Raw genomic sequence first — 18,458 nt, 5'->3', positions numbered from 1 at the left:
TGCCTAACTCCAGCAGGTCATGCTGAAAAAAGTTCCAAAGGTTTTAAAATGAACAAAGACAGGTTGACAGTCTTGTGCTGTGGGAATGCGTCTGGTGATCATAAAATTAAACGGTTCGTAATTAAGCAAATACAAAAAACCCAGAGAATTTAAGGGCCTTACTCATCTACCAGTGGATTATGCAGCTCAAAATAATGCTTGGATGAGTACAGAACTGTTGAAAGACTGGTTTTTTCACCAGTTTGTACCATCAGTAAAACTTCATTTTGTCAGTTTGAAAAAACCAGAAGATACCATTCTTTTGCTAGACAACTGTAGGGCACATCCCTCTTCTAATGAACTTACTTCTGGTAATATTTCTGTCATGTACCTTCCTCTATATGTCACACCTTTAATTCAGCCTGTGAACAAGGCACATTCAAAACTTTAAATACAAGTACAGAGACTCATTCATACAAGAGTTGGTTGTTTCCGAGTCCAGTTTTAAGGACTTTCAAGCCAAGTTTAACATAAAAGATGCAATTTTTACTGCAGTTTGTCATGGAATAATGTTCAGAATTGAACAGTTAAAATATCATGTAGGAAACTCTGGCCAATTGTTATGAACAATGACGATGTTCCTAGTGAGAATGATCCTATTGAAGATGATGAAGACGTAGGCCTACAAATTAATCTGGTAGAGATTAGAGAAAAAACTAGTGAAATGAGTGAACTGAGAAATATGAGTGACCTGAGAAATATTCCAAGCACCGAAATCGTTGAGTGGTTAGAGATTGATAAAGACCTCTCACCATTTGAAGAAATCAGTGATGAATCCATAGTTCAAAGTGTTCTGAATCAAAAATCAGTTCAGGACAAATCAGAAGGTGACTATGAAGAAGTCTCGGAAACAAAAGTTGTGTCTTGGAGCGAATCAACACATTTATAAAATTTTCTGAGTCAAATAAACAATATAGTATGGCCAAAGTTATGAACTTGCATATAATAAAAATGATTTTTTAAATAAAAAAATTGTTGTAAGATGTAAATAGATATCTTTTTCCAGCCATTTTCCAGTGCTGTTGCTAAAAACCACGAATAGTACAGTACTGTACAGTATTTCGTACTGTATTCAAATTTATTTCATCATGTACTGTACTTAAAAATGCATTTTAATATTTCTCCTGTACTTATATATTGATTTATATTGTTTAAGTTACCCATGTTTAAATAATAAATACACACATTAACAGTTTTTTGCGCATATTGTGATATTTTCATACAACTCCTGTGTTTTTATAAATAACCTCCATAGTCCGGAATTTTCTTTAATCTGGCAAGTGTTGAGTCCCAAACGTGCCGGAATAAAGAGGTTCTACTGTATGTCTGACATTAAATTTTAAGTATGTTAAGCTCAAAATTACAATCAGAGGAAAAATTATTTTTTGTTGTATTTAACCTTTTAATCTTTTGTTTTTTTTTATACTCTCTTATTTGAACTCCCACCAAAATGATGATCAATTTCTTTCTTAGGTGGAATTCTTTTTTGATTTAAAGAAAAACCAGTTTGAGTGGTAATGAAGTACAAAATAGCTCTCAGCTTTTATTTTTTTTTGGAAATAACGAAATAATCATAGATGTTTAGAAATGATTAGGAAAATAAACCATTTTACACCACATAATATACATAGTTTTATTTACAAAGACATACAATTATATTGTTATACATATTTTCTTAAGAACAAAAAACAATTTTTACAGTTACAGCAGTTTCTACAAACATCACACATAATTATATAAATTAAGATATAAATTACTCCAGTACACTGTTGTTTTATAAAATACTCACATACAGTCAATCATAGCATTAAAATGTATTGTAATGTCTTTAAGCAAAATTATTCATGTTTTATTACATAAATAATCTCAGCTTGAAACAACAATTTTAAAATTGAACATTCAATCAAATATTAAAAGAATACATTCTTAAGTGAAGCTGAGGTCATTGGTGTCTCGTAAAAAAATTCTAATAATTTTTATCACATGATAACATTATATTATCAATATTTTTTTATAAGTATTTCATCTCTTAAAATATTTTACGTTAATGGAGCATTACATTGACATTTCACTGAATGCAGATGTTGTGACAAAATAAATAATGATAAATATAGAGGCATTTAATAGCGATATCAAATGAGAAGATGTTCCTTAACATGTTATTGTTATGTAAGAATTGTATAGCAACTCTGTAGTATTGAAACTTCTTTAACAATAAAAAATCACATGAGCAGTGTTAAAATTCTCATAAACAACTGATATTTATTTGCTATTATAACACTAACAGCCATAAAATGTTGTTATACTACTTCAGTTCATTTAGAAAAGTATTCATTTTCATTATTATCTGCTCAGTAGATGGTGATACCAACCTCCAGTGTTGCGATGACAACTGTGTTAGTTGGGACAGTTAGAATGTAAACTTGCGGAATCCCTGTATAGTCATGTACACTGTCGCGAGATTTCCGACGAAGAACGCGAGTGATCGGGAAGGCTGAGGCAAGGGGAACACTGCGTAGACAACAGTGTGGAATATCCGGGCCAGTGTGAATATGCGGAAGATATTGTTGGCGATCCATGGGTTGGGGTCACTCATGACATATACCAGTGCGACGATCAGGAATAGCGGGATGTTCTCGAGATCATTTAAGTGTGCCCTGCAACAGATCAAATTTAAAAAATGTTAACTATGATTTTAAGTATGGAGAAAAGTGTAAAAACAAAATTAACAAGCACACAACTAACACAAGTTTATACTTATTATCTGTGATAAATGACAAACTGTCAGCAATGACAGGAAAATAATAAAGTCCAGTCATCATAAAGCTTTAATTCAATTGTTAGTAGGTCTAGTGTACCTTATATTCTTTTTTCGAGTTGGAAACAGCTTTACAGGGCCTGAATATTTGTATTAAAACTGCAAGCAATAATGTCTTTATAGTGCATTTCCATAGAAGTCTAAGTATATCAATTTGTTCTTACCAAAACTCCGCCATGAATTTGAACCTATTTTTCATTCACAAGTCTGTTTCAAAACTTGTTTTGTCGTTATTTATTTTGAGAACTATTTATGGATGGCCAGAAAGTTAACATATTAATTGTGCTAGTGCACCATATTTTGTTATGTGGAATCAGAACCACTGAATAATTATAGAGCCGAGTGAAGATTTTTACTAGATGAAGTATAGCTAAACAATTATTGTTCAGTAGTTTAATACGTTGATTACAGCAGATGTGCTAATGCATCATACACTGTTAACAGGAATAACATGATGGTGCCAGACCAACTGGTGCGTTTGTCAAGGATTTAATAATAATAATAATAATCTTTTTTGGGTAGAGACAAAATTAACAATTGCATGGAATGTGTCAACAGAGTAAATTAAGTAAATACATACATGATTTAAATTATGTTTTTTTTTTTAAAAAAAAAAAAAAAAAAAAAAAAACAACGTACAATTCTTGTTCTATATCAGAACCAAGGGGTTTCATGCTGCTCAATGTTTAAAAAAAATCAAGAATTTTCAACACAGCTCAATCATGAAGTCAGTTATTTTAATCAGTAGAGTAAAAAGCTTGGAATTAATAATGATGTAAACAATGAAGAAGAGGATGTGGGTATTACTGATGCAGAAGAACTCAGTGATGCTGGTATTGATTAAGAAATTGAAGACCAACATGATGAAGAATCAAATCCATCAACTGAAAATTTTGTAATAAGTGACGACGATTTCAGTGACCTACAAGCATTCCACTTATATGAATGATAACATATTACCAAGAATTAATGGAAAACTTCCATACATCAATGAAGGACTCATAAAGAAAGAACTGTTGCAAGAGGATCAAGCATCCTCTCACAAAATATTCTTTGTCAAAATCATATTTGTGAAGCTCTAAACAATCATGACCTTGTGAGGATAGAAATTTTACTCACAGTTTATTAGAGCATGCCGCTTAATAGTGGTGAGGGCTTCAAAGAACCGAGGCTGTAATACTGTCAACATTTTCTGAAGTTCGCACCTTAAATTGAAGACCTGTCAAAGTTTTTTTTCATAGCCGACCCTGTTGTGCGAAAAGAGTTGATCCAAAAAAGTATTGTATTGTAATTAGTTATGGAATCATCATGCTCGGAACTGAACTCTTTTTGAAAAAGAGTTGAATAGAAATAACAGATTGATTGTATTATTCAACAGAAAATATGCTATGCTGCTGCAGTCACTGTGCTATTGCTACTGAAACTGATTGATTAATTGACGGATTGATAGCTTGTAATGTATTGAATGACACTATCAGATTAAATGTTTAAAGTAACCTATAATTAGTCAATATATCACATTTATATTTGACAAAATTTATAAATATTGTTTTCTATCTCAGAGTTTTCTGATCTTACTCCAGTTTGGTATATTGAAAATAAATTTATAAATTCGATGATGTATTGAATTTCTTACATTATTCTTGTAAGGTTGTACAAAAATTCATTTATTGAAATTTATCTATTTCATTGCTCACATATACTGTATATATTTCAATTAATCAATATAATTGTAAGATTTGAAAAATGCTTGCTAGATTTCATTCTTTACATTTTTACTAATTCCATGGTTATACATTACCTTCTAATTCTTTCTACATCTGGGTCATCGTATTTAACTTTAGCCTTCTTCGGGTTGAATGTGATATCTTCAGGGCTCGCAAACACCTGCAAAAATAGTATAAGCTGTTAAAAATTAAATTATTGAACTCAAGGTAAATTAGTTGTTACTTTTTAAACATGTTCAATGCATTATTAAATTAGACTCTTCCTATTTTCTGTTTCACTTTTTGAAGGGTGCCTGTTTCTTTGTATAGATTTAAGTATTTTTTATTGTTGACTCATCAATTCAAATAGGTCACAAGATATCAAAGCATTGTAAGTAATATTAAATTTAAGAGCTGTTCATCTTGATTTTAACTTTATAAAAATAACGTTAAACCTCAAACAGTTATGTGCTATTTTTTGCCGTAGAATTATAAGAGGTATTTAATATTAAAAATAAAATTAATATGCATCCAAACTTTCTGAGTTATTTTAGTATTGTCATAAAAGATTCAATCTTTGTACTTCATTGTTTATATATTCAACAAGTGTGCACTCCAAGAAAAACTAAAAAGTGTTTGTATATGTATTAATCATATCTTTAAGGAGTTGGACGGTTGTTTGGATCAAAATATTAATCCAAATGTTAATTTTTGTCTCATACATCTTTAGCTTTAAAATAACATAAAAATTATTAAATTCTGATAAGTAGTTTTTATTTTGTAAGCAAAGTGATGCGCAGAATTTTTTAAAAGGTTAATTCAGCATTCACCATACCCGTCTTATCTTTAAATGTGATTTCTAAAAAAATAACATTTTTATAACACTCAGGAATGTTTTCTCAGTAACCCCAAAAGATATCTGCATGTGTTTAAAAAAAATTGTTTATTACTAACTGCTCTTTAAAGTAAAGTGAGGATTTTAAATGTACTTTGTACACAAAATTATACATAGTTTTAAATATAAAACATTTTAGATTTTATATGAAAAATTAAAAATATTGTTAAACATTTTTGGTAAACCTTACTTTATTTTGTTGCAATTGAAATAAGAAATAAAAATATGGAAAGATAATTACGATATCTGATTTATTTTCTGAGAAATACGTTTCTAAAGTTTGACAATTTTGTATAGTTGAGATAGGATCATCTGCTTCTCCTAAAATAAAACACCCTAAATGATATATATGACCAATAGTAAGATTGTAAAGGGGTTTCAAGTTTATCATTGTTCTTATGGGACTGCTCAATCATTTCAGTACATCCAGCTCTTAATATTTAAATTTTAATCAATGCTTTAATTTGTAATTGTTACAATGTCAGTTTATAAGTAAGATAATATTAATAATAACACTAATGTATGGAGCTAAAAGTATGTATATATTTAGCATGTATTATTGTAAAGGTTTCTAACAACTCAGTTAGTGTTTTTATTGAAGTTTATGAGTGGTTATTAGTGTTTAAGTAAAATTATGTAGAAGACAGTAATTTTATTTTATAACAAAATATAAAATTCAACTTGCATCTCAAATTTGTTTAGAGCCAAGCTATTAAGAATTATATGTTTCTAATATATAATGGACAGTGCTGTCAATAAAAAAAAAACACGCTCTATTGTTACAACATTTAATGAAATAATTTATAAAAATCGACAACTGTATAGAAATATTTGTATAAAGATGTTACTAATTCACAAATTGAGTAATCACATAAAAATGATAACTATAATTTTGATGTATTACATATAAGGGTGAGTAATGTTAATATAGTATTTTGTTTTTGTAATATGCATAATACTAATTAGTTTATGCTGTGCATTATAAGAAATAAACCCTTTAAAAATAAACTTTATGTAATTATCTATTTTTGTACTATCATTTAATTTATTTTATTACATAAATTCTGGTATATAATTTAGGAAGTTTGGTCATTAAAACAGTTTTGTAAATTAAATTTTAATATTCTCTTATGCAATCATTTTATTACAGCCAAATTTAACTGTGCTGAAATAACAGAACACTGTTTGTTTTATGAATGTTTATGAATGTTTCTTTTTCGTAATAAAATAGAAAATTGAGAAATCAGTGTAGAAAAGTTGGGGAGTCAAATAGCTGATCAGTAGCATACATTAAGAAAAGAGGGCTATGGTTTGTTTGCATTGAAAGCTCTCAAGGAAATATGTGAGGATGAAAATAAACTTCAGTTATCCAAGCCTGCCTTTGCTGCACACATTTGTATCTCCCAGAGGTTAAGTTTAGCCTCAGATAACACTGGGAGATTAACAGTTCAGACTGTTATGACCTTGGTGTATTTATTCCCTGCCAAACACAGAGATGTTTTCTTTGGCGATCGCCTTGCTCCGGTCAGATCACAGGCAAAACTGAACTTGAATAGCACTCAAGCGATTATGGGGGAGTGTTCTGCTCAAGGCAAGCGAACAGTGTCAATTGAGATTATTGACTTTGAACTGAAGTTTATACAAAACAAAGACAGCTGATGATCTCAATTTTTAAATTCAGTTCACTTTTGTTTATTTATTTCATAACACATTAAATTACATTAAATTAAATAGATTAGGAATATACAACTTATATGAATGCTAACAGGTACCTGCGACATCTTATACAATTTCTTAGGTTTTGTACCTATATGAGCACTTCTGGTTTGAGTGAATTATATTTTTAATGTCAATATTGCCTTCTTCCCACAAAATATGTTAAAAAGTTTGTGTTTATAGACATTGTAATTTTAGTATGGTTCCATAGCTGATTTTGCCTGTTTCCGATCTAGAAAATATATATACATACACAGCTCTGAGAAGCCTACTTTTTGTCAAAAGATAACTAATTTACGTTTCATGACAGTATTTAAATGAAAGTACAATATAGACTACATTTTCACTTATATCTGCGTTGCTAGCAGTTACCTTACTGCTTAGCACACAATTTAGTAGGTGTTGCACACGTATGACCTTTTGCTGCTTCAAATGAATTATATTTCTAACGCCAATGTTGAGTTTGCCTTGTTGCCACAATCAAGAAAGTATATAAAAAATTGTATATTTATGGCCATTGTGATTTACTTTGTTCTTACTATGTTTTGTTCAATTTCAAATCAGAGAAGCCTACTTCTGTGCAAAGTGAACTAAGATGGATTTTATATCAGTCTTTAAATTTATAGTTAATGTTAGGTAGTAACATTGTCTTTTAGATATAATACTTAAAATTTTGTAAAAATTAACAGTTAAAAGTACATTAACAATGACACAAAGATTTTGTTTCTTTATAAACTGAAAAATATTGTTAATATTTTAGAACATTTAGAGCTGGAATTGTGACCATCCTATGGTTTAACAAATTTTGTAAGGTAGATGAGTACTTTCCTAATCATTGAAATCTAAAAAGTTGTGAAGAGAATGGCTATTTCTTACACATTGTCACTCACTATACATTGAAACAAATTGAAAATAAAAAACAATGCTACACAGAACAATTGATTACATTTGACAAGTTCATTCAATTAATATTACACAACTTTAGAGACCATGATGGGATTTTTCCTACTTTAAAGACCAGTAGGACATAGCCCGGAGGGATTTTTGAAATAACAATAGGCCTATATTCATCCCAGGAACCGTAAGAATGAGCATGTAAAATTTAAGTACAATCTGTTGAGTAGTTTACGCTTGAAAACAAACAAAAGCACTTTCGCATTTATACTATTAATTAGGAAGTCACGTAAGCAAGTCACATGGTACAGGTATATTGCGGCAGTATCATCTGATTTAGCAGGCTTTTACATTAGTAACATGCACATATTATTTTGTTAAAAATATTATGTCACCCATTATAACACTGGAGAACAATATTGAATTAGTATGTCGTGATTTACTCCAATTGGTGAACAATAAATCATTAAACATCAAAATAATTATAATAAATGTCCAGATTGTAAACTAAAATATGTTTAAGCATTGAACTTAATTTGATATAAAGGGTATTTTTTGTTTATGGAAGAACTGTTCAGTGAAAACCCTGTATGTTGTTCCAAGTTAATTGTTCCAAGGGGCAGCTTTAATAGATGTGCCTTTGTTATATTGACCTGGCTGATTTTCTCATGCTCGTATTGGGTTTTTTTAAATTTTACTAATGGCTACTGTTCGAAGACTGGTGCTACTACTCGGGTTGGTGTGAGAGAAGTAATCAGAAGAGTAATTGTGTGTTATGATGAAGCGCAAAAACCATTGATTTGTCCTATGTCAAAGGTAACTGTGCTGGCTGCAAAGTATTGTAACTTGTCCAAAAAAAGAAACCGTAAACACCATTTGGAAAAAAGTAAAGAACACACCAAATAAAAAACTCCGTACTCCTGGAAAAAGATAGAAATCAACCTGACAATCGCAGTAGTTGCAGATGACTTTGATGGGAGGGTTATTTTATATGTGATGAGGGATTTTTACACCAACCAAAGTAGAAATTGTTATCAGTATTTTGTGAAAAATATAGAAGAGGAAAGTCTTAATAGAACGAGAAGACATTGTAAATTGGGGGTACAAAATATTTGCCAGATAAAATCATTTAGAAACAGTGGGATTAAATGTTTTGTCTAGACGAAATATGAGTTAACGGAAACTTGACTTGCTGCAAGTGCTTGCAGAGTAATACTATGGATGGTGTTTTGCCCGATATAAACTCATTGAACCATTTAATAGTTGTAGATATAGGGTCAAAAGATTAATTTTCGACTGGAGGGCGCTTGATTTACAAGGCTAACACTGTGTGTGGAGACTGTCACAGTCAATTGAATGTGATTAATTTTGAAAAATGCTTTCACCAAGGAGTTGTTCTGACTCAAACTCAGTCCTAATCAAGGACAATGCTCCAAGCAATCCAGCAATGGAGCTCCTTGTAAAAAAACTACAAAATCGGTATCATGTTAAGAGAACAGGACCATACAGTAGGCTTCCCCCATATAAATGTATGTGATTTAAACACAATATTGTTTATCTGATCAAAAATTAAATGCCATATTTTATCCAGGAATACATTTGGCAACATGTTGTTATTAGCTCTAGAGCAAAAACTGAATGAAGTTCTGGTTTCTGTTGGGTCTTTAGACTGGAAAAAGTATTATGAACATGTAATCTAAATTGAGAGAGAATACTGAGTGAAAGATGGAATTATGGAGGATATTGCGAATGAAATGATTATTCAACTTGGAGAAGAAAACAATGTGGAAAGTGTTTCATCCAGTTTTCCTGATGCCGAAAATTGCTGTAGTTAGCACCTTTAATTTGCGGGTATGCAAGGAGACCAGGGGTCATCTCATGATTCGCCTAAAATGCATAGAAATGTCTCTTGCACATGGTGTGAATTCAAAAAATACCATATGCAGATTGGACCTAGGACCTTTAAAGATTACAATATATCTTTGTTTAAAGAGTAAAAAGTGACAGTTTATAGCATTTTAGCTGTGCAAAATTCATATTTAATCACTAAAACATCTAAAACGTTTTAGTATTCTTTAAATGCTCAGTTTAATGAAAAACCCCTCCAAAGACACACAGAACATCATTTAAAAATATAAATAAATAAATGTTAAAAAGTGTTAATAATTCATCTTTATGAAAATAAAAATGTCATTTGGAATCTAAAAAACATCTTGAGACCTGAATACAGTAAACATCACAAATTAAGGAACATAGTTATCAAAGGAATAAAATGTATTCAACTACTAATTAAGCTTCTATGAACTGTACCTTATAAATGATATCAAAAGGATATCTCCTAAAATAATAAAATGCCCTATGACCTAGCCTCATGATTTTTGATTGATTGTGTACAATAATTATACATGATATATAAAAATGGGAAATATTATTTTTTTCCATATCTATTCATTTTAAGCATTTTCGTTGATTTTTCAAGTTATATATTTCCCATATATAGTGCTTATCTGTTAGAACTACATTCCCTGAAATTGGTTGAGATAATAGTTTCTTGGTGTAAAGAGAAATATTCATGGAAAATTCAAAGCTGATATAGTTCAAGCTGTTGGTTCATTATTACATGGATAAATACAAAAATAGACAACTCCTTTTACAACCAAAGTGTTAGAGAGTATTCGATTACGCTCAGTCACCAATATGTTTTTTATATATTCAGCATTGGAAGCATTAGATTGAGGTTTGGATTAAGTTAACTCAATTCACATTCGAATCAGCAGTCTTAAAAAAACAAAGAAAAATGAATAAATCTGATAAGAATTGTAACCTTTAGGATGCAAAAATGCTTTAGAATACCTGATGGATGCTTTAAGTGTAATGTCTTATAATTATAGAACTTCACTATATCCAATAGAGGAAGGAGTGTTTCACCAATGATCAGGAAAGCAGGAAAACATGTTGTGGTTGTAAAATATGACCTACGGTTGTGGATCATATTGTTGTCACCGGTTGCTGTTTTCAGTCATTTGTCCACTGTGAAAGCGGGTCGTTTCAAGATTGAAACTAAGGTTATTAAAACGGCTTCTTTTCTAAAGTATAATCTTCCTTTTTCTGTAAATGTAAATCATTACTCTCCAGCATTGATCCATTTTGACTATGTCTGTGTATGTGGATGAAAGAATGACTGTCCATTACGGGATAATGAACAGAGGAGAATATGAACAAGAGGCAACTTCTATAATGGCTTAAATACAGTGTCCTAAGTCATTAATCGATTAGCATTTTATTATATCTGTTCTAAACTAACTTCCACACCTATTGTGCTCTGAACTGTAGTTTCTGTTAAGTGGATAAAGGAATTCTAGTAAGAGTGTATCGTGCTCATGTTGTGAGCAGGGTTTGCTACACGACTTGTTCTGGGGCTCCTCAAGTTTCGTTAGAGTTTTTGAATTCATAAGTTTATTATTCTGATCATTCGTTTTCATAAATACTATAAGTCCCTTTTTAGATCCCTTTGACACTTCCATTCACATACACGTATTAAATGTTGTATATCTTATCTACATCTAAGATCTTTCAAAAATAAAGTATCTTCAACCTTAAGTATCTCATGATTAAATGTTTTTTATTTCACACAGTTTTATAAGCATTTTAGATATTTTGTAGAACATTATTTGGTGATTGTGCTCAGTTAAATGAAGTGATAAAAAAGTGTAAACTTTCACCTTCAAGTATCCTTGAGACCTGCACTTTTAATTAGATTTGCATTTTGGAGTCTGGATACTATTTTAAGTTTGGGAACATTTTAAGATTAGGCTATTTATTACCCAGTTGCCCTCTATAAGAAATGAGTGGAAGAAAGGATTATCTTTAAGATCTTTCTGTCCCACACATTTTCAATTCTATGTGAAACCTTATTGAATTTTAGGAGATATTTTTGAATTTTTTATCACATAGTAAGTTATGAATGACTGATAAAAAATCCAGTTTGATTGTAATATGTGATTTTCCTTTTTAAAATATGTTAAGTCCCACGATTTTTTAATGTTTGGCTTAACTTAGGTTCATAGGCGGTTTTAGTGGACAAGTCTATGTGATATGTGTTTACTCTAATCTTGAGTTAAATCACATATTGCATATGGTTAATTGCTATGTTTTATTTTTGTTGCAAATTATAATTATTTTTTTTGTGGTAATTTTTTATAGTGTATTAGCTCAAAAGTTTTATAAGACAATCTTAAATTAAAATTAATGTTTAAAAGCATAATGGATGAATAATGAACATTATTACTTTTGTAGGATTGTTTTTTCATGTATATTAATATGATCATTCAGATTAATTACAAATTTAATTTTAGTACTTAAAAATAGTATACAACGTACTATAAAAGTACAACTCTACTTATTATCATATTCTTTTGCAGCAAAGATTTTAAAATTTGTGTTATGTTCAATAAATCGTATTCCATAATATATTAGTTTTTAATTTTTATATGAACTTGATTTAATTTAATATAGCTGTGTGAGTGGATTTAATTAGAAGAAAACAATATTTTAGTTTAATCCTCTGTTGAAAATAATATATGTGAATTAGTGAAACTGAAGTTTCCAAAAAGGTTTTCTCTAGTTTTCTTTATTTATGTTGTATTAATTTTTCAAATATTAATGCAATTCTAAGTTATTATTTTTGATGGGGAGTTTTGTATTTAAGAAGTTAAGAACAAAACCAATAGAACTAGGGGTGTTTTAAATTTAGTTAATTGTTACTAAAGGCACCCAAGTTTACGAGATTAAAAATATCCATTTGCTCCTCCCCACATACTCCAATTTTTCTATTTGGTCGTAATTAAAAACGCTACTGAGAAATTAATAATTGTGAGTTAGTATAAGTTAATAAGCATTCATTAATTCACAAGCTGTTATTGAACAGATTTTAGCTCTGTTTTAAATGTCTTATTTTCTATAAAATGTTACTGTATTTCCGATGGTTAATTGTTGAACAATGGATAAAACAACAATACGGTTAGTAAAATTGTCTTTGAGAAAATAAAATAAATATTGTAAATGGTAAAATTAAGGAATTATCAAAACCTTTTTGTAAAGGATGTTGAAATAATACAAAAAAATTACACTCCTAAATGTACCAAAGATGTAAAGATTGACTAAATGATGTTGGAGTTTGTTGTTGAACTGTGGAAGAAAAGGAGCAAGAGTTATAGCTACCGAACGCAAATAAGTATACAAGTAAAGAAAATTTACTGACCAGTTTTTGGAATCTAATTTTGGCTGTGAGATAACTCATCGCAATCATCTTGACGGCGAGGACGGAGCTATAGAAGAGGTAGGTCTGGAACACTGGGTTCTCGACAGTGAGGAGCTTCTCGGGGGCGACCATGACGGCGGCTACGGTGAATGTGCGGTGATCACCACGGCTGACTGAGCGCGCGGGCTGGAGACCAACTACTAACAGAGTGGTCGGTCTCAGAGATGTTCAAAGTAACGCGATAGGAGGAGGGGGGTTGGGAGTGGTGTCTGTACCGTGGCTGCATTTTTTATTGCGGCATTTGTTTCATCTCGAGTCGATTCAATATTAGGTGTTTTGAGGACATAAAATATTAATCTAACAAACACTAACCTAAGGTGAGTAAGTTTTAACAAATAAAAAAAAACCTTTCAAAGTTATTAGGGAAAAGTAAAACAATGTTACGGTTATGTTTGTTGAAATGTAAATTCATTGTTGATTTCTAACATTGGGGTTTTGCATCTACCTATTTCCCCTGAAACGACACTTATTACAATTTCCAGAGTGGGTTCTTATACCTTGGGGTTTAGGATAATAATGATATCGGTACTTCTCGGAATTCCTCTCTGTGGGAGAGAAGTGCCAGAGCCTCCCTTTCTTTTATTGTTGAATAATATATCGTGTGGACCATATGTTTTCAATTCCTCTCAACACCTTGGCTTCCTTGCGGCGATGTACTGTGATAGTAAGAGAAGGAACAACCTGATACAGTGAGCTATATGGTGATAGTACGTAAGTTGTAGAGGGGGTTCGTTATAAACTGCCATTTAAATTGCAACAAGAAAGAAATAATTTTCATGCAGTAGTCATAATGCATGTTATGGGAATCAGAGGTTATACAAATGTTTACTATTTTATGATATACATGGTAAACAAGTTTTGGTTAAAAAAGAATATTTTTGTTTAGTAGATAGAGGGCTCTGAAACACTTTCTACAAACGAAGTGTCGTAGAATTCCTTCATATGGTGTGATTATATTGAAAGGCATTATAATACACCATTATAATTGTAATTTTACCTGTAGAGTAAAATAATTGAAATGATATGGTTGGTAAGAAATCCCCAAGACCTGGAAACATCGCTTTATTGGTAAGTAGTCTTGTTTTCGTAATTGTAACGACAGTGACTAAACCATAACTGATACTATTCTGTTGTTTTGGCGGACAAGAAGTACGATCGCCGCAGATCTCAATAACATCATAATGGCGGCCGTGAGTCGCGGCTGCAAAATCATAACATAACCTCACTTAATTTTTTAAACGAGAGGTCAGCGTGACAAATGTACGTTTACAAGCTTCGTGTTTATAAACTGCGTTTGATGCATCAAAAGTGTAAGTTAACATGTTTGTAAACTCTATCTTTCGAGCATACAATGATCGTTACTCTTACTGTTCAATGCTAGTAAGAACTTTGAGAGGCGAGGAGTTTTTAAATATACTGATAAATGAAGTAAGCTCGGGCTCGATATACTATTAATACTGTAAGGAGATATTGTTTTTGGTTCGGCCTCCAGCAAACATACATTTTGTTGGAGCAGTGTAAATCGGTAACGGAGGGAGAGTATTCATTTCATTGTATACTTTTAGAAAGTTTAATAAAGCTTAGGCTGTTTTAAACAGTATGTGTGTTGCTTGAAAAGAAATATTCAGACAGTTTCAAAAATTTCGTTTGGGAAGTAGGAGAGAGGAATGCTTTACAATTGGTTAATCTTTTATCATTTTGTAGAATTACCTGAGGATTTCCAATAGAATATAAATAAATAGAATTTTTAGTTGAATAATATTTCGACACGTATAGGCCGTGGGTCAAATGAAATGTATATAAAATGAGACAAATGATAATGGAAAGTGGGTCCATTTTCCCAACATTATACCAGAGACTTAATAGCTCTATATAAACATAAAGTTTCAGTACACAAATTTTATGGTTAGGCTGCTTATTATTTCTAACGTACTTATATCTAGAGCTGCTAATGTAATAATGGATTAATAGCAGAAACAAAACAACTGGTCTGGATGCAGTGGAACATCGTGTTCACGGCCGCGCATGCGCATTAGCTGCCTCTCATTCTGCCCACATTTGCGTCAGTTATTTTGTTCAACTCCCTGCTTGTATACTGGGCTGATAGGCGTTAACGGCGCATTGGCATTCCAAACAACAGTGCGGAAATAATAAGCTATTATTTAGGGGTTTAAGTTGTGGGTTATCACTGTGGAACTGAAAATCACTTGCTGACAAAACTTGCACAACTCTACAACTCTCGTATTAACAATACTTAATCTTTATTCCATATTTGAATTAGTTATAATCTATCGCAGAAATATTTCCCCTGAAAATGTCGAACTGTGGTCTTTTGATCAATTGTGGAGTTTAGCACTCATAATAAATGTTCCTGACCATTAAACCTTTCTAAAAAAAGTTATTTTTTCAAATAGAAAAAGAAGGAAATGTATATAATATACAACACAATCTTATCACTTGTATCCGATTCTGGTATGCCTCTGCTTTACTGCATTGGACCTGTCTGTACAAGCTAATAAACTATTTAACTGATTTTAAGAAATATATTTTGGTTGAACATTTGTTCTGTTTTTCTAACAGAATGGTAGGAACATTAATGGTAGGAAACCTGTTTTTATGAGTGGTGGTTAATCATTAAAATGAATGTGTGTATACTGTCTAGTTTAGTTATTCTGGTTATTCTGTGTTGTTGTCACACACTTTAAACCTAAATTATGGTCAACTGAACGACAGAGCAGGGCATACAAGGATGTATGTTTGTGTGGAATTTGTAATACTTGTGTTTTTTGAATACAGATATTTAAAGAACTGATAATTCTACATTACATTGTGTTTTTGCTGAGGTTTAAAATCCTTTATAGCCAATAAAGATACAACATGATAATTTTTCCTGGAGGCTGATGGTTTTGGTGATGAGGGGAAAGAATTATTACAGCTGTGTATTTGTTTCAGGTGGTGCTTTCATGTGGAGGCTTCACTGGAGGGCCTATAGCCAATGTTGAGGCTTTTACAAGTGGTGATTCTTTGTGGCGGTGTATGGTGCCATCCCCCGGACAGACCCACGGGTTCAGAGTGCTGCCACCTCTCAAGCAGGCTCGGATCTATGCTGCCACTACATATACCGATGATTATGTCTACGTTATTGGTGTGTACTTCAGTTTGTCAGAGTGATGTAGGCAGAGTACATAAAAAAACTTCCACAGGATGATTGATACAGCAGACCTAGAGACATATATATTTAATAGTATCACGAATTATGACAGTGCTCCTGATTAAAATGAGTTAGAACAGTTGCGATATCAGCAGAGCTGTTGCGAAACAACTCTGACACAAAACTGTAACGTTTTATTGTGTAACTCCTGGCTTCATATTACACTTTTAACACAGTTTTCCAGGTTTTAGCTAAGTCTGGTATTTTAGACTGTGAGTGAAGAAACAATGTTTCAAACCAATTGTGACTAAAGCTGGGTTCCAGACGGGCAGATATATTTCTATATTATTATAACTGCCAAAAACTATTGCTTTTTTCGTAATGGGGAAAAGAGCAAGAATTTTGTTCCAATACCATCCAAACTCATTGTTACATTGTTCACTTGCAGATATGCTTTGGCCATCATCTCTCCAGGTTAGGCCGTAGAGTTAACCTTTAAACTAACAACTGTTTTAGAGTTTTGTGATCTATATTTTGGAACACAATCTTTCTGCAGGTGGAAGAAATGACGGTGGTCCCCTCTCATCTGTGGAGAGATACTCAGTGGAGGCTAACGAATGGGACGAGTGTGTGTCGCTCCCGGAGCCACTAGAGGGCGCAGCCGCCACTGTCGCCAACAACAGCGTCTATGTCACTGGTGGTTTCAACACCTCCGGCGGAGTCACAAATAAAGCCTGGGTAATGCGGTTGTGGAGGTTGCTATTAAACTTGTACAAGTTCGCCAAGTCTATTGTTGCTGACTGGTATGGTTGCCAACCATAACAGCTGCTTTGTTCACCTCCATCGGTGTAGACCACTTTGTATTATTAATCTTCACAAGTGCTGTACTACTACTGTGTAATTGTAATGTACAAGTGTAATACTACTGTAGTAATTATTTTATAAAATGTGGAACACATTTTTTCCCCAAGTTCCTCAGCAGATGTAACTAGCACATGGAGGTTGTGTAATATTAGTACTTTGGAAACTTTAAATGGGAAGTGTACAAGTGCTTTTTTTGTAATGGAGTTACAAATTTTGTGAAACTTGTATATATTATAACGATGTAAAGAGTTCATTTTGAGCTTCTTTGTCGCAGACTTTTTATTAGATCTCTTCTGACGAACATGACTCCAGATTCCAGACACTACACTAACAGGGAGGTGAATTGGAGCTAAACTCAACATTCATATTCAATCAACCCTTCCCACGATAGCTACGTTATGTATGATTGTGTTGAAATTTTACATGAATGCTGAAATAATATGGTTCTCAAATATACTTCCTTTTGCTTCAACATTATCATAGGACTCCTTCATATTACATAAAAAGTACTCTCACCAAGAAAATTAACAGGTTCTGACTTTATGATTCCTCTCTCAGACTAATCAATAAGTAATATAATTCAAGTGCTACTGAAATATTTTGCACTATCCCAATAAAAGATCATGGAATGTTGCACAGAAATTCGGATTGGAATATCTTCAAATGGCCATCACTTATCTAATAAGCGCTGCAGTTGTGTGTGAGATAACTGCTAGTGAATGTATAACAAGAGGAGGAATATACATAGAACAATAAATATGTATATATATATATATATATATATAAATAAATAAATAAATAAATATATATAAAATGCTTAGTTAAACTTTTATATATGTTTGGTTATTTAGTAGAGCAATTGTTGATTGTTACATGGCATGATTTACCTGATTTGTTGACTACTTAAAAGTCTGCTGTAGTGAAGTGACATTGAGATTTACTTCATAAGTCTCAAACACTTTCACATATTATTTTTGGTTGTAGAGTTATGGAAGATATTTTATTTTGAACATATGGTTACATCTATACACGGTTAAGTGTTTGTTGTGAAGTTA

General features: G+C 31.8%; 2 protein-coding genes across 3 annotated transcripts in view; one reads left to right on the top strand and one right to left on the bottom strand.

The window, feature by feature from the left end:
* LOC124353838 (kelch-like protein diablo) overlaps positions 1–18,458 on the top strand; it is a 63,484-nt gene that overhangs the window by 34,985 nt on the left and 10,041 nt on the right. For both annotated transcript variants that reach the window (XM_046803859.1, XM_046803860.1), the window contains 2 exons: positions 16,341–16,533; positions 17,096–17,277. In XM_046803859.1, the coding sequence (XP_046659815.1) occupies positions 16,341–16,533; positions 17,096–17,277 (375 nt within the window). The remainder of the gene's footprint in view (positions 1–16,340; positions 16,534–17,095; positions 17,278–18,458) is intronic.
* On the bottom strand, positions 1,659–13,546 carry LOC124353840 (microsomal glutathione S-transferase 1). Its single transcript, XM_046803861.1, has 3 exons — positions 13,329–13,546; positions 4,659–4,744; positions 1,659–2,696 (listed from the first exon to the last, which is right to left on the bottom strand). Exons 1-3 carry the CDS (start codon positions 13,458–13,460, stop codon positions 2,450–2,452), a joined length of 465 nt encoding a protein of 154 aa, XP_046659817.1. The 5' UTR covers positions 13,461–13,546; the 3' UTR covers positions 1,659–2,449.

Source organism: Homalodisca vitripennis, chromosome 2, assembly GCF_021130785.1.
Source record: "Homalodisca vitripennis isolate AUS2020 chromosome 2, UT_GWSS_2.1, whole genome shotgun sequence".
Lineage (NCBI taxonomy): Eukaryota > Metazoa > Arthropoda > Insecta > Hemiptera > Cicadellidae > Homalodisca > Homalodisca vitripennis.
This window is presented reverse-complemented; position numbering and strand designations above follow the sequence as displayed.